This window comes from Equus asinus, chromosome 1, assembly GCF_041296235.1.
Source record: "Equus asinus isolate D_3611 breed Donkey chromosome 1, EquAss-T2T_v2, whole genome shotgun sequence".
Classification (NCBI taxonomy): Eukaryota; Metazoa; Chordata; class Mammalia; order Perissodactyla; family Equidae; genus Equus; species Equus asinus.
The window spans coordinates 138853317-138868325 of record NC_091790.1 but is presented as its reverse complement, the minus strand read 5'-3'; the positions used below and the strand labels follow the sequence as shown (position 1 = coordinate 138868325).

Sequence of the window (15009 nt, the reverse complement as noted above, 5' to 3'; positions counted from 1 at the left end):
ACATCTCTCTCCTAATAATTGATAGAACCAAAAAAGAGAAAATCAGTAATGGATTATAGAATATTTGAACAACACAATCAACCAACTTGACCTAACTGACATTTATAGAACATTTTACCCAACAACAGGCTTTTCAGGGCACATAAGGCAATCACTAAGACACATCACACCATGGACCATAAAATAAATCTCAACAAATTTAAAAGGGTACAAATAATACAATGTACATTCTCTAACCACAATAGAATTAAATTAGAAATCAATAAGAAAAAAAACTCCGGAAAATGCCCAAATATTTGGAAACTAAATAACACACTTCCAAATAACTTAGTTAGATGAAATAGAAAGGGAAATTACAAAGTATTTTGACCTGAATGAAAATGACAAAAAATATGTCAAAATTTTCAAGATGCTGCTAAACAGTAATTAAGGGGAATTTATGCACAACACACCTATATTAGAAATGAAGAAAGGTCTCAAGTCAATGACCTCTGCTTCCACTTTAAGAAAGTAGAAAAAGAAAAATTAAACACAAAGTAAGCAGAAGAAGAGAAAAAATTAAGATCTGAGTAGAAATCAATGAAATAGAAAAATAGAGAAAATCAATGAAACCAAATGCTGGTTCTTTGAGAAGAACAATAAAATTGATAAACCTCTTATCAGGAGAAAAAGAAGACAAAATTTGCCAATATCAGTAATGAGAGAGGTGATTATATCTACAGATTTTGCAGATATTTAAAAGATGATAAGGGAATATACAGATAATTTTAGGCCAATAAATTTGCCAATGCAGATGAAACAGACGCATTGCTTGAAAGTCACAAACTGCCAAAGCTGACTCAGGAAAATACAGATAACCTCAATAGTTCCATTACTATTCAAGTTATTAGATTTGCATCTTTAAACCTGCCCCACAATACCTTTCCAAATCCAAATGGTTTCACAGGTGAATCGTGTTCTACCAAATATTTAAGGTAGAATATTGAAATTTGAAATTACTTCAACAAAAGCATGATCCATAAAAGAACAAATCTGTAAATTGGAATTTGTCAAAACTAAAAGTGTCCTAAAAACACTGTTAAGAAAATGAAAAGTACAAGTCACAGATTTGCAGAAAATATTTACAAATTACATATCAGATAAGGGATTGTATCCTGAATATATAAAGAATTCTCAAAACTCCAAAATAATGAGAAAACCAACAACCCAATTCAAAAACATTAAGGGCAAAAGATTTAAGCAGACATTTTATCAGAGAAAATAATCAAATGGCAAATAAGCATATAAAGAGATAGTCAACATCATTAGTCACTAACGAAATTCAAACTAAAACCACCATGAGAGGGGCCGGCCCCATGGCCAAGTAGTTAAGTTCACACACTCTGCTTCAGCAGCCCAGGGTTTCACTGGTTCGGATCCTGGGCGAGGACATGGCAGCACTCATCAAGCCATGCTGAGGTGGCATCCCACATGCCACAACTAGAAGGACCCACAACTAAAAAAAATATACAACTATCTACTGGGGGGCTTTGGGGAGAAAAAGGAAAAATAAAATCTTAAAAAAAAATAAATAAATAAACCACCATGAGATACTATCACACTTCTTTAATAATGGTTAAAAAATAATAATTTTTTTTAAAGCAGTCTAACAGCTGCAATTGTATATTATTTAAGGAGGACTAAGGTGAGATGGCATCTAATTATTTTTTAATATCAAACTAGTAAATGTAATTGTACAAATGAGAAAAGGAGATTGAAATCTATTAAATGGTATACGTTGAATTTCACAATAACCCATCATGACTAGAGAATTAGCGAATCCAAAAAAATCCATTAAATAGTTTTATGTCTGAAAAATTTTGCAAATTGAAGACAGACTGTAAAGAGAAGGCTAGAGCTGGAAAGTTCCCTGCTCATCAAATTAAAAAGAAGAGCTCTATTCATTAAAAAACAATAATAGCAATATTTTTTTAAGTCCAAACTAAGTATTGCCAAGAATGTGGAGAAACTGAGGCTCTCATACACTGCTGGTGAGAATGTATAATGATAAAACCACTTTGAAGACAGTTTGACAGCTTTTTAAGTTAAACGCACATTTACTCTATGATTCAGTTATTCTACTTCATGGTATTTACCCAAAAGCAATGAAAGCATATGTCCATAAAAAGATTTGTACATGAATGTTCATTGAAGTTTTATTTGTAATGGGTAAAAACTGGAAACAACTCAGTGTACCTCAAAAAGTGACCAGATAAACAAACTGTGGTATGTCCATACAAGGGAATACCACTCAGCTATAAAAAGGAATGAACTATTGATACACACCTACCATGAACGAATGTATCACAAAATAATTATTCTGGGTGCAAGAAGTCAGTCCAAAGAGTACCTGCATGATTTCATTTATGTGACATTCTAGGAAATGTAAGCTCATGTATAGTGACAGAAAGCAGACCAATTATTTGGGGGGCTGGGGAAAAGCAAGAGTGAGGAGTACAACAGGGCATGAGGAAACTTTGGGGGATGATGAATATAGTCATTATCTTGATTGTGATGATGGTTTCATGGATGTGTGCACCTGTCAAAACTTATCAATTTGGGGCCTGGCCCTGCGGCCAAGTGGTTAGAGTTCTGCACACTCCACTTCAGCAGCCCGGGTTTGTGGGTTTGGATGCCTGGCATGGACCTACTCCACTCACCAGCCATGCTGTGGAGGTGTCCCACCCACAAGAAAACAGAGGAGGACTGGCACAGATGTTAGCTCAGGGCAAATCTTCCTCAGGAAAAAAACACAAAAAACTTATCAATTTGAATACTTTCAATGAATGCAGTTGTTTTTTTTTTTTTAATGTCGATTATGCTTCAATAAAGCCATTTAAAAAAAAATCAAGTGATAGAAGCAGCTATGGGCTACGGTCAATCCCATGCCAAGCATCAAGAAGAGGAAATAAAATTGTCCCTAGAAAAATCTTGTTGCCTGAGGTATATTTCATAAAATTATGTATGACAGAAAGACTGCTCTGCACATAAGGACTATCAAAAAGAGAAGATTTTCATTAAATCAATGCTTGAAATTGTAACATGGTTAAAATACAATAAAATAAAATCTCCTCTCTCAGGTATTCTCAGAATGTTCCTTCCAAACTCTCTGAGATAAACCACTCAGTGAACAGTCTCATCTTCTCCTCTCTCTGACTCACTGGGTCCACTCTGAAGTAAACTGTGGCAGGCAAGATGGGAGCCACAGATATGCCATCTCCCTAGAATAAGACACAAGTTGTAATCTACATAGTCGACCGGGTTTTTGCTTAGAAAACAGATATAAATGGAAAAATTCCTAACTGTTCCACATGAGCAAATGTAATTTAGCAATGCCACAATCTGTCTAAAAATCTGTTAATTTAAGTGCATAGATAGCGTAGAGTCTCTGCCAGTTCCATCTTCATTTTTTTTAAGCACAATGATATATTGAAGAACTGCACTCTGAAGTTCCCCTGAGCATAACATACTGTATATTCACTGTTTCTCTGCCTGATTTAAACCATATTTGTTGGTTACTTAAATAATACAAATTGAAATATCACATAGAATGAACTATATAACTAAATAGCCAAGAATTTAGTAACGTTAAAAAAATAGTCTGTCAATTACCTGAGGTGTTAGGATATTTCCTTGGTTTAGTATTGCTGCTTCTGTCAAGAACTTTCGCGTATAAAAAGGGACTCGGGCAGATAGCATCTAACCTTACAACCCTCCAACCATCTTGTATAGCTACAGGCACTGAAATTGATAGAAACCCACAGATACATGCCTGGAATCTCAGGAATTCAAAATAAAGATAAATAAATAAACGCCCACTTTGGGATTCATTGGCTTTTTGCAGAAAGAAAAAACAATACTGTAATAAGATTTTCTGTTCACATATTGAGGTACCTAGTGACGTGCTGGTAAATGTTTAATAACTGGCCTAAGGGAAAAGGAGCAAGCCCTGGTATGTAGCATTTGCCAATTTTTGTGGTGTAAATACTGCCACCCTGGCTGATTTTAAGCTGATTTCACTGAAGGCAAAGTTGGGATGAGAAGCACACAGTCAGCTCTCCTGAGCTTGCACACGAGCTAGTACAAGCACCCCACTGGAAATAAATGTCTCATGTGTGACAACAGCTAACGCCAATCCTACAAGAGAAATAGAACTAAGTTTCTAGGATATGCCTGTGTCTTTTATTCTTTGTGGACGAATTTTTCAATTCTGAAGCTATCTTTTAACCTGTGACAATACATTTCCATCTGAACAAAAATGATGTTTAGGCTGTAGGAGACATTACCCATCATTAAATATTTGAGATTTCTTAATATTGAGGAAGTCAACAAGTTTGCTTTTTCTTTAACAGGAATCTTTATATGCTCAAACTTCATTCATATTAAATGCTTATTGTAGCCCCCAAAAAAGTGAAAAGGAAAGAAAACAAACAAGACAACATTTTAATACTGATTTTAGACAAAAATTAACCTAATGCAACTTGTTAGTAAAGGGGGAGGATGGTTAGGACAAAGTCAAACGTATCTCCCATCACAGAACTTGTGTGCCCCACCTCGAAGGTGTGAGTATGTGTTTGTATCTTTGTTTGGCGGAGTGTTGTTTTGCAATAATAGGAACTAAGAAGGGGAGATTAAAAGTCATCTTTTTGTGGTATTTTCCACAAAGAGAAACTTTCTTCAAAGCTTAACTTTCGAAGGAAAGCTAACAGAAGGAAATAAACTTATTAAACTAGAAGTTCAACAAAAGGGGGGAAAAACAAGAGCAACAAGAGCTCCAGCATTTCAACACAACCGTAGCAAAGAAATAATAAAAGGAAGAACAAAAGAGCAGACATATACCCAAGTTCTGAGTCTGACTGCAGCTGGAGCACTGAGGGGTCTGTGTCCCACTGCAGGGTCCTAATCGTGCAGCACAAAGGAAAAAGAACACAGAGAATTAACAAAAGGGGAGGGAAACAAACCAAACCAAACCAAGTCATTCATCAAGGCAATGGCATATACAACACATACATGGAACATCTCCCCACTTCTTCACCTCCCCTCCACCCCCAGGTGCAAGGAAGACCCACGAATATCAAGTGACAAGAGAAAGGAAGAAGCCATCCTTTCCTTTGAACATCTGTTTGATATTGGAAGCCACGGTTGTATTCACAGAAGGAAGCCCAGAGCCAAATATTCAAACTCCGTACCACCCGATCCATTTTTGTTTTGTTTTGTTTTGTACAGAAGCCTGACTGATTTGAGCATGTAAACTGTTTCACGTATCACTGACACCCCAGCGCCCAGCCACATCTGGTAGCACCAAGCATCTCCCACGCGGTGAAGAGAAAGAACCAAATGCAAACATGCAGGAGCATCTGGGGAGGTCGGGCCAGATGGAGCATGACGGCAGGGCCCAGTGAATACCTGGCTTCTTTGGGTCAGTTACTGCAAATATAATGCATTAGATTTCATGGCTCATGGGTATTTTGGTATTTTTTTATGTATATATTACACACAAGATGGTCACCAACAATATCATTTGTCTGAGATGCCAGGGATACCTTATATCTTTCAAATGTTTCACAAGAGATAGCACAAAGCAGAAACAGTTACCAAGGCATTCAATTTCCCTTGTTATTCCTCTTCACAATAAAAGAGGACGAACAGCTCTTCTATAAACAGAGCGCACGCAAGGACCTTTCTCAGGCAGGCCCTGTCAATTTCCTGCCCATAAGTGGTTACAGGTGAATCAGGCATGAGGCTGTCTGGTAGGCAACTGACAGACAGCAGGGACTTCAGAGTCAGGCATCTGAGATTCAAATCTTGCCTCTGAGACTTACCAGCTGTGTGACACTGGGCATGTCACTTACATTCTCAACCCCAGTTCCCTTTTGCTTACTCTAAGTATGGCCCACAGACTAGAAGCATCAGCATCTTGTGGGAGTTTGTTGGAAATGCAGAGACTCAGGTGGTATCCCAGACTCACTGACTCCACACTACGGTTTAATAAGGTCCCAGGCGATTCACGGGCATCTTAAAGTTTCAGAAGCCCTGCTCAGTTTCCTTGTCCGTAAAGATTTACCATGACTTATGAGACAATTTATGACCTGGCCTGTAGCTATCTTCCAAACTTATCTCTAACCACTGTCCCCCTCCTTCACGGTGTCCTTCTTGTGTCCTCTGTCCTCCTTGATGTTCTTTCCCCAAAGACCTGTGTAACTCACGCCTTTGCTTTGTCCATGTCTTGGTTCAAATGTCACCTGCTCAGAGAAGCTTTCCTTTCACCACCCTATCTCAAGTCACTCTTCATCCCCTTTCCTCTTCCTGCTTTACTTTCTTCACAGCACTTATCTTTACCTATGATTTTATTATACGTCAGTTTATTATTATTGTTTGTTGACCTGGACTAAAACCTCATAATGGTAAGAGCAGCTATATTCCTAGATTACAGGGATTTGCCTAGAACTGAGCCTGGCATACGTGCTCATAGGCTACAATATTAGTTGAAGGAATGAATGGTTGGATGGATGATCTCTGGTTTTCTAGAGGGATTACATGCAATCATTCCTATAAAGCACAGAGTCACTACCTGACCAACAGTAGCTGTTCTACTGCCACATCCACTACACCTACCACCAATGTTTCTGTGAGTCAATACCCTACCTATGTGACGGATCCCACACAAGCGGCTCCTGCAGAGGTATCAGAATGCAGTTTCATAGCTTCCCTTATTAGCTCTGGCTGCGCTCTTCTCTTCTTATCTGAAGGCTCCAAAAGATGACAAGTGAAGTCCAATGAGAACCCTAATTGGCCACTGTTTCTTAGACCAGTACTTCTCAAACTTTAATGCACATATAGATGCCTGGGAATATTGTTAAAATGCGGATTCTGATTTAGTAGATCTGTGGCTTTTCTGACAGGCTCCAGGGGATACTGATGCAGCCAGTGTGCAGACCACACTTTGAGTAGCACAGTCTTGACTTAGATCAGTGGTTCTCAAACTGGTGTGATCAGAATGACCGGGAAGCCTTACTAAAATACAAAATGCTCATCTCTAACCTCAGAAATTCTGATTCAGTAGATTTTGGGTGGGGCCCGAGAATTTGTATTCTAATGAGTTTCCAGGTAATGCTTACAGCTGACCCTAGAACCACCTTTGGAGAATGACTGGGCTAGACTACTGCTTTCATTAATCAGCAGGCAGAAAGCATCATTGATCCTCAAATATGCCAGCATCTAACCCTGTGATTAACTCAAACCTGGCCTAAGGCCCAGGTCACTGTCAGAACAATTAAATCTGAACGTGTCGGGTGAGACCCAAGCATCAGTGGTTTTGAAAACTCTCCAGGTGATTTTAATGTGCAGCCAGGGGTGAGAACCACTGCTGTGGACTCATTCTCCACTCAAGGTAAGCAGCCCTTCCTGGTTCTGGACACTGATTCCTTCACCTTGTTTCGAATGATACAAGTAATGGATTCCGTCCCAGTGATTCATACTGCTGTTCACATATCTCTGAGGATCTTTTATCTTTACGGTCATTTCTTTGGCTGCAGACAGAACAGCAGCCTCTGCTCTGGCAGACTGTGAGAAGCATTCCCTTGTAAGGAGTGGGATCCCCTACTTTGCCTTCAATTTGCTTTGAGGTTTCTGATGAGACAACCTTTATCAACCTTTTCCACTTGTCCAGGGCAGGTGAAGGATGCAGCAGCTCCCAGGTGGTCCAGCTGTTCTGTCGCCTATCTGACAGCTCACCTGAACTCACTGTATCCTTAACAAGTAAAAATGATGATTCCATCGGAATCACTCACTTCAGACGTCCACAACTTAGCAGTCTGGAGTTTGCATTTACTCAGAACACCTGTGGTCTATGTAACTAACCCACAACAGTCTTGCCCCCCAGTCACACATGGATTACTCAGTAAAAGAAATCACAGTTATCATCAGTAATGAGCAGTGGGGTAAGGAGTTAAGCCAAGGATGCTATCAAGTGTGCTAGTTTTATTTTCTTTTGACTTTTCTCGTTATTATCTGTGGGGTGGTCAGACTTGCACAGAATGCAATTTTTCTTTGAAAAAGAACTTGAAGCCAATACATTAAATGGGCAAAGGTTGTTTGTGTTTCTTCAGGTAGCCTAGGAATGTGTATTAAACATTCACTGAATTCTTCCTGTACAAACTTGCAGAAAAGCTTCCATAAATAGCAACCTCTTGGAGAGAGCCCTGCCTGGGCGGTGGGGGCTGTGTCCTGGGCGAGGCTCCACTATGCGTCATCAGGAAAGGCTCCTCTGTTCTCAGCAAGATGAGGAGGCAGTCTAGAGGCCCTTTAAAGCTCTTTCCTGCCTGATATTTTAACACATTGAATGATTATTAAACCGCCTTTCATCTTTCTCTTCTCCGATTGGTATACTTTTATTTAACCAATTGACATAGGTCGTACTTTCCAAACATCTTATCATCAAGTTACTGCATCATTGAAAACGAACTGATGGTTTCCTCACAGCTTCTTGGGCAGTTTGAAATCTTACCAGGTAGTTTACTTTTAAAATGAAAGAAGTAGTGAAATTGTTAAGTAAATATATGTGAATGTGATATACTATCACAAAATATTTTCTTAGAGAAATCACCCTGTTTGCTATAGTAATTAGTTCTGGTTTTCAGTCATTTCTGGAATGGACCAATCAATGCATGCAGGTAAAGAGTATTTTTGATTAGAAAATTCATTACTTATTCAATAAACAACTATTAAGGACCTGACATGTAAAATTCTGTGATAGTGGATTAAAAGAATTCTCAAGGAACCTACAACTCTTATGGGGAGATAAAACATAAATAAATAGTTTAGTTGAACAAGGCAGAAAGTAAAACATGCCATCTAAGTGGCACCATAGGTATGCTGTGGGACATGGGACTTGAAACTTAAGAATCTTACATTTTAGTAAAGGAACGAGACAAATGAATATATATACCTAATGATATACTGATAAGGTACACAAGGAAAAAAGTACTTCTTGTCACTTGCCCAGGGCCTGGCACAGTTTAAAGTTTCAATCAATATTAGCTGAAAAAATTAATAAATGCCATAAGAAAGATTAATAATAATGATAGTTATCATTTCCTTTCAATGAGTATTTATTCTGTACAAGCTAGCCAGGAACTGGATTGTACTTTCATTATCCTTTGAAAACCAGAGTAGGAAGGCACCCTCCAAAATCTTGAAAAGATCAGATTCCATTTGACCTGGTTACAAAAGCCAAGGGCCTCAGCATCAAGTCAAACACACTGTTAGTCCCACTCTAATTTTTTGCCCTAAGCCCAGTAATTGGATTTCTGCCTTGTTTCTGTGACGAAGTCCTCGCCTGGTACCTCAGTCATCCTATAACCTCTGCCTGTAGTTCCCCTAAAGTCCAATTTTGGGAAACTTGCCCAGAGACCTTAAACTACCTTTCTTTTACCTGCATCCCCATCCTTCCACTCATGCTATACCCAACCATGCAGTTTTTTGCCAGCTATGCATGCACGCGCATACACACACAAGTCAATAAACATCTTTACCAAGTACCTAATATGTGTCAAGACTCCAGGTAGCGTAGTAATAAATCAAAATCACTTGTCCCATATGAATATACTATGAATTAATTATAGATGGTTTGGGAATAATGGTTTATGATATTATTGTTCATCTTTATGAGTACAAATATTTGAGAGCCATAACTAAATAGCAACATTTCCTTAGATGGCTTCAAATTAAATGTGTCAATTTACTAGAAGCAGGCTCTTCAGAAGTAAGAAGAATTTCTTATCTTTATAGTCCTTGCAGATCTAGCATTTATTGTGTGTAAGACACAACAATAAATTTATAAGACACACAACTATTTATTGAACACACAGATGAATGAATGGTCTTTACTTGCCTTTTCTGCAGATGGGGATGAAGTGTGAGGGCAAGTTGATTCCCAAAGAAATTGTTTTTACATTCTTTATTAAAAAATGAAGCAATGAATCAGGGCATGTCTGCCTGACTCCCTTAATCCCTACCAAGACACTTACAAGCAACTCAGTCTTGTCCAGCATGATGTCACCACATGGTCCCAGGAGAGTATTCAGACTCATTTCCACATTGAAGAAGGAAAGCCTATCTTGAAAATGCTGACCATAATGCTGGTTTGTGCTGAGAATCAAAAGAAGTCCAGCTTTCTTCTCTATCAAATGGACTTAGCAACTTAGTCCCTGAAGCAATTGCATTGGAACTCAACTTTTCACATTTCTTCTTTCTCTCTAAGATGAAGAGACAGCTCAAGGGCAGAATGCAGAGCTCCTCTGAGTCCCATAGGTTCTCTGGACTCTTGTTTCACATGTCTTCTCTGTCAAACAAATTACTAGTCACTAATCAGATAAAGAAAACAGTTGGGGCCAATGTGAGCAAAGTGCCAAACAGAAAATCTCCAGTCAATGTCATCCCTAAATATCTATTTTTCTAAGTGCCATTTCCAAAAGTAATACACTGAATAGTAAGGACATTTTAAAATCCATCATATCACTCAATCTGTCACAGTCATGAACATGATGTCAATTAATTAAGGATGGCATTTAAATAATGAGTTAATGTTTTCCTCCCCAGTCTCAATTATTTCGTTACTTAGGACTGGCAATGATGATGATAAAGATTTTCTGTCAGGAATAAAATTGGAACAGTGCAATACATACTTATATCAGGCTCTTTCTAAAAAGGCTTTTTCTTAATTTACTGCGTAGATATCTTCCCTTGCTGGCTAACATCAAAGTCCTAACATGGAGCTCCAATATGGGCCGCACTAAGCCACAGAGGAAGTCCATCTGAGTTGGATTCAAAAAGAAATGTTAAGATTCCCATCACAAAGTAAGGACATGTTTCCCCCAAATCTTACACAGAGAATCTGCTGTCAAGCAAGCAGTTTCTCTAGAAGAAAACTCAGCAAGCCTTTGCTAAAACAGACGCTTATGTGTTACTATAACCATATGGGAACATTCAGTACGCTCTCCTGAAGACAGGGTAATAAGATATCAAAAACGTTTAATCACTTAATGTGCTACATAAAGAGAAAACCCTGTAGTATACATTTTATTTCAATTTCCAAAGAGACTACTTTTAACCAGCCTTGAATCACTGATTTCAGTCTCCCTGAAGTCCAATTAGCTAGTAGCATCCTGTCAACTTCTCTTTACATAATGATAATTTAAAGAATTTTGTATATACAAAATTATAATGGTCTTATTAAATTTTCTCCAAGGTTTTGCATTATTTTATTGTCCTTTACACCTTTACTAAAACTTCCTTAATGTCTTCCGTTTAGCTTCTCATTCACCAGAGCACCTTAGAAGACGGTGATATTTTCACCAAAAAAGGATTAAAAGTCCTTTGAAGCTGAGGTAGTTTCAGAGAATCCTAGGAAATGCAGTTGTGGATAAAGATGAAAGTCCTGAGGGTTTTCTGTTGGGCATTAGGCCCAGGTGGCCCCTAAGCACATTTTACTCTCCTGAGATCACTGAGAAAAGTGGTGACCAGGTGCAGCCAGCACAAGTTGACCACAAACAAATTATTCTAATTTCCTTATTTGAGAGTTCACTAGGCAATAGATCAGGGAAAGGCAGAGCTTATCAAGTATCTGAATTTTACCACAGTATTCTGTCAACATGAAACTTAATATTAACTATATGGAGGCCTAATGTTCAAACTGAACAGCGGGGGATCTGCAGACAGCTGTCCCTTCGTCCCCGAATTCTCCTTCTAAGTGCTTCAGAAGACATTTCTTCCTCTACTGCACTTAGGTCCCCTTGGGGACATCGCTCCCTAGAGAAAATCTATGGATATAAGGGTTTTGATTAATAGATGCTGATAGCTTAGAGGACAGGCAACGATTTTAAATACAATGGGATTATGTTGGAGGCAACTGGGGAAATTTGAAGATATTAGATAAGATGAAAATGTATTGAAATAGGAAAATAGAAATATTTGATTAGAAAAGAAAGTTAAACACTTCGTACAGTATAAGATCATTTATCATATATATGATACATATATTGTGTAAAAGAATACAAGGTGTTAAGCATGCTAGTCTCTGGTGGTAGGAATATGATCTTTTTCTTATTTTTCTTGTCTATGATTTCTAACTATATAACATGCACTGGTATTGCTTCTGTAATAATAAGATATTATTAAAAATAAAATGTGGGAGGACTTGAATGTACTGATCAAGTGGAAAGTAGAACTTAATGATGGTGTTAAGACCATAGATGGTCAAAAAAGAAGATAGAAATTAATTTTGTTACACCGCCACCCCCATGCCACTTCTCACCAAATACAAACAGCAGAAATTTGCCCTTCTGACTATTTTGTTAAGAATGTTATGGGATACGTGTTCTTATTATAATAGGAGATTGCACAGCATGTGATCACACTGAGACATGCTTTATCTCCGTAATCATTTTGAAAGTTTTCTTCCTTGAATCAGGTTTGGGACAGGGTGTAGCCTGTGGCCTGATGTCCAGATGGACCTTATGAGGTCATTACACTTTCCTAGGTTTCTGCAGGCTGGTACAGCCTCTAATTTAGCATTGTCACTGAGAACTCTAAGGAATGTCAGCTACACACGAGAAGAGTCCTAGTGCAAAGTCCCTTGTGAGCCATCTATGTGAATGAGAAGAATAAATGTGGGCTAAACGATGATCGCTTAGATTCATTTCTGGTTGAATCTCTGAAGGTTAGGGAATAAGGATTGGGCAACCCAGAAAGTGTTCTCCAGGGACATGGACTTGTCATGTTCAACATTTTTACATAGTTACTTGGATGATGGTATAGGCATGCTTATCAAATTCGAAAATGACACCAACATATTTTATGAGCGAATCTAAAAAGATCTCTTACCATTGGATAAACGTGGCTAAATCAAAGTGTGAAAACAATAATAAGCTAAAACTCACATATAATTAATATATGCCAGACTTCTTTTCAAGTGTTTGACAGGTATTAATTTGTTTAATCCTTGCAATAACCTTACAGAGTAGGTTGTGTATCACTTATATCAATTGTTATTAGATATCATGTAAGGGAGAGGTATAGACTGTGGAAATTTGTATCAACACGCCTAGGTTGCAAGTGTAGCTATGTGTGAACTTGAGAAAAGTACTTATTCTCTCTGTGCCTCAGTGTCCTCATCCACCAAATATAGGATGATAGTTGATTCATTCAGCAAACATTTATCAAATACCTATTCTATGGATACAAATCAAATGTCACCTACTCCCTGCCCTCAAGGTACTTCCTAAGGAAGTCATTTCCTGAGGAAGAGAGACATGTATTCAACGAAATATAAGTCATTCCTCTTTAAGGGCTATAAAGTACTACATGCTTCACTCCTGTGTATGAAAGACGTAGGATGTTGGTTTGAGATTAATATTCTTTATCATAGTGAGAAAAAATATTTCTATTCCTTGTTTACTAAATTTTAAAATATGGGAATAGATGTTTAAATTTCTCAAGTATTATTTAAGTACATACTGTAATGATTACTTTTCCCTCTTTGACTTTTTTATTTGTTGAATTATGGTAACACTTTTTCCTATACTAAAATATCCTTGAATTTCTGAATCAGTCCTAATTAATCATAGCATAGTCTCCTCTTAATACTGTGCTAGACGCCAGTTGCATATACTTGAGACTTTTCCTCTCTAAGTAAAACTAGTCTTTCAAATGTCTTCTTAATAAAATTGCTTTTTTTAAATCCAGCAGCTCATTCTTTGCTCAATATGATTAACTGAGGAATGATTAATTGGTTCTACCAAAACTGATTAAGAGAAAGAGAAAAATACCACAGATGTAAATTGTAAACTAGAAGTAGGCTATAACAACAGAAACAGAACTTTCAAAACAAATTGTGATACTTTAAGTGAAAAAAAATTGTCATATTAATACAACTGAAAAATTATTATATATTTCTACTCTCTATTCACTCATCTTTAACAATTTACTCAACCACTCTTAGAAAATCAATAAGAGGAATTTTTGTTATATTTGACTTTTGAAACCACCATTATTACCTTTTCTTTATAATAAGGTATATTAAGTATGCCAACTTTCAGCTTAAGCCACTTACAAGGATTATATAAGAAATGTTTGCCAATTTTTGCTCTGTGAAGAAAATTTTAGTTTTGGTTTGAAATTTTGGCAGATGAACGACAGAATTTATGTGCACCTCTCGGTAGGATCAGATGTGTTAATTTGATTCCTAAGTTATCTTCTGAAAGATTTTTCCATTTTTTGAAGAGTCCAAATTCCACACAAATAGGCAAACTTATGACTATAGAGTTTTCTTAGGAATTACCAAGCTCTTTTCCCAGTCTCACATTTTATGAAGTGTAAAGTTAATAATAATTGTTTTCAAAGATGTTTCTTCTACGGAAAAAGACATTCCAAGTGGAGTTTTGAAAACTGAAATATAATGTTCTTCTGAAATTTAACTCTCATATCTATTTTATGGAAGCAAAAACATAAACTTGGGTAGCGATTCCTAATGCCTTCTCCTCAAGCAAACTTTGTGCTCAGTTTTTCTGAAAATCATTTCCTCAATGCCAATTTTCTTGTATTCCTATGAAACCTGCACTTAGCAAGGGATTTACTCATTGACTTCCAGTTTCCTATTCTTGCGAGAACATTCCTATAAAGAACTGACACTGGTTGGAGCTTGTGTGCGGTGGGAGTGGACAGCACCTCTTTCAAAGTGATTCATTAAGTTAAAAAATAAATCATGTGAGAAGGGGGAAGACATGAAGAGTGATGTGTTCTGAGAAGGAATAATTGCTGCTGTCCCAGAGTGCTAACGGTGTAGGTCAGCTTTCTCCGGAAGGTTTTCAAAGGGCTCATCAGCTGTGAAGTCGGTAAAAGAATTTAACGCTGCCGACAGCACCCCTGGAAGCTAAGCACTAATGACACAACACCAGCATTGTATAGGAACAG

General features: G+C 37.6%; 1 protein-coding gene across 4 annotated transcripts in view; it reads right to left on the bottom strand.

The window, feature by feature from the left end:
- Positions 1-15009, bottom strand: part of DYNC1I1 (dynein cytoplasmic 1 intermediate chain 1) — a 282823-nt gene that overhangs the window by 226510 nt on the left and 41304 nt on the right. For 2 of the 4 annotated variants that reach the window (XM_014859410.3, XM_070508712.1), the window contains exon 5: positions 4879-4938. The exons of the other annotated variants lie outside the window; for them this stretch is intronic. In XM_014859410.3, coding sequence (XP_014714896.1) covers positions 4879-4938 — 60 coding nt within the window. The remainder of the gene's footprint in view (positions 1-4878; positions 4939-15009) is intronic. 4 annotated transcript variants of the gene reach the window in all.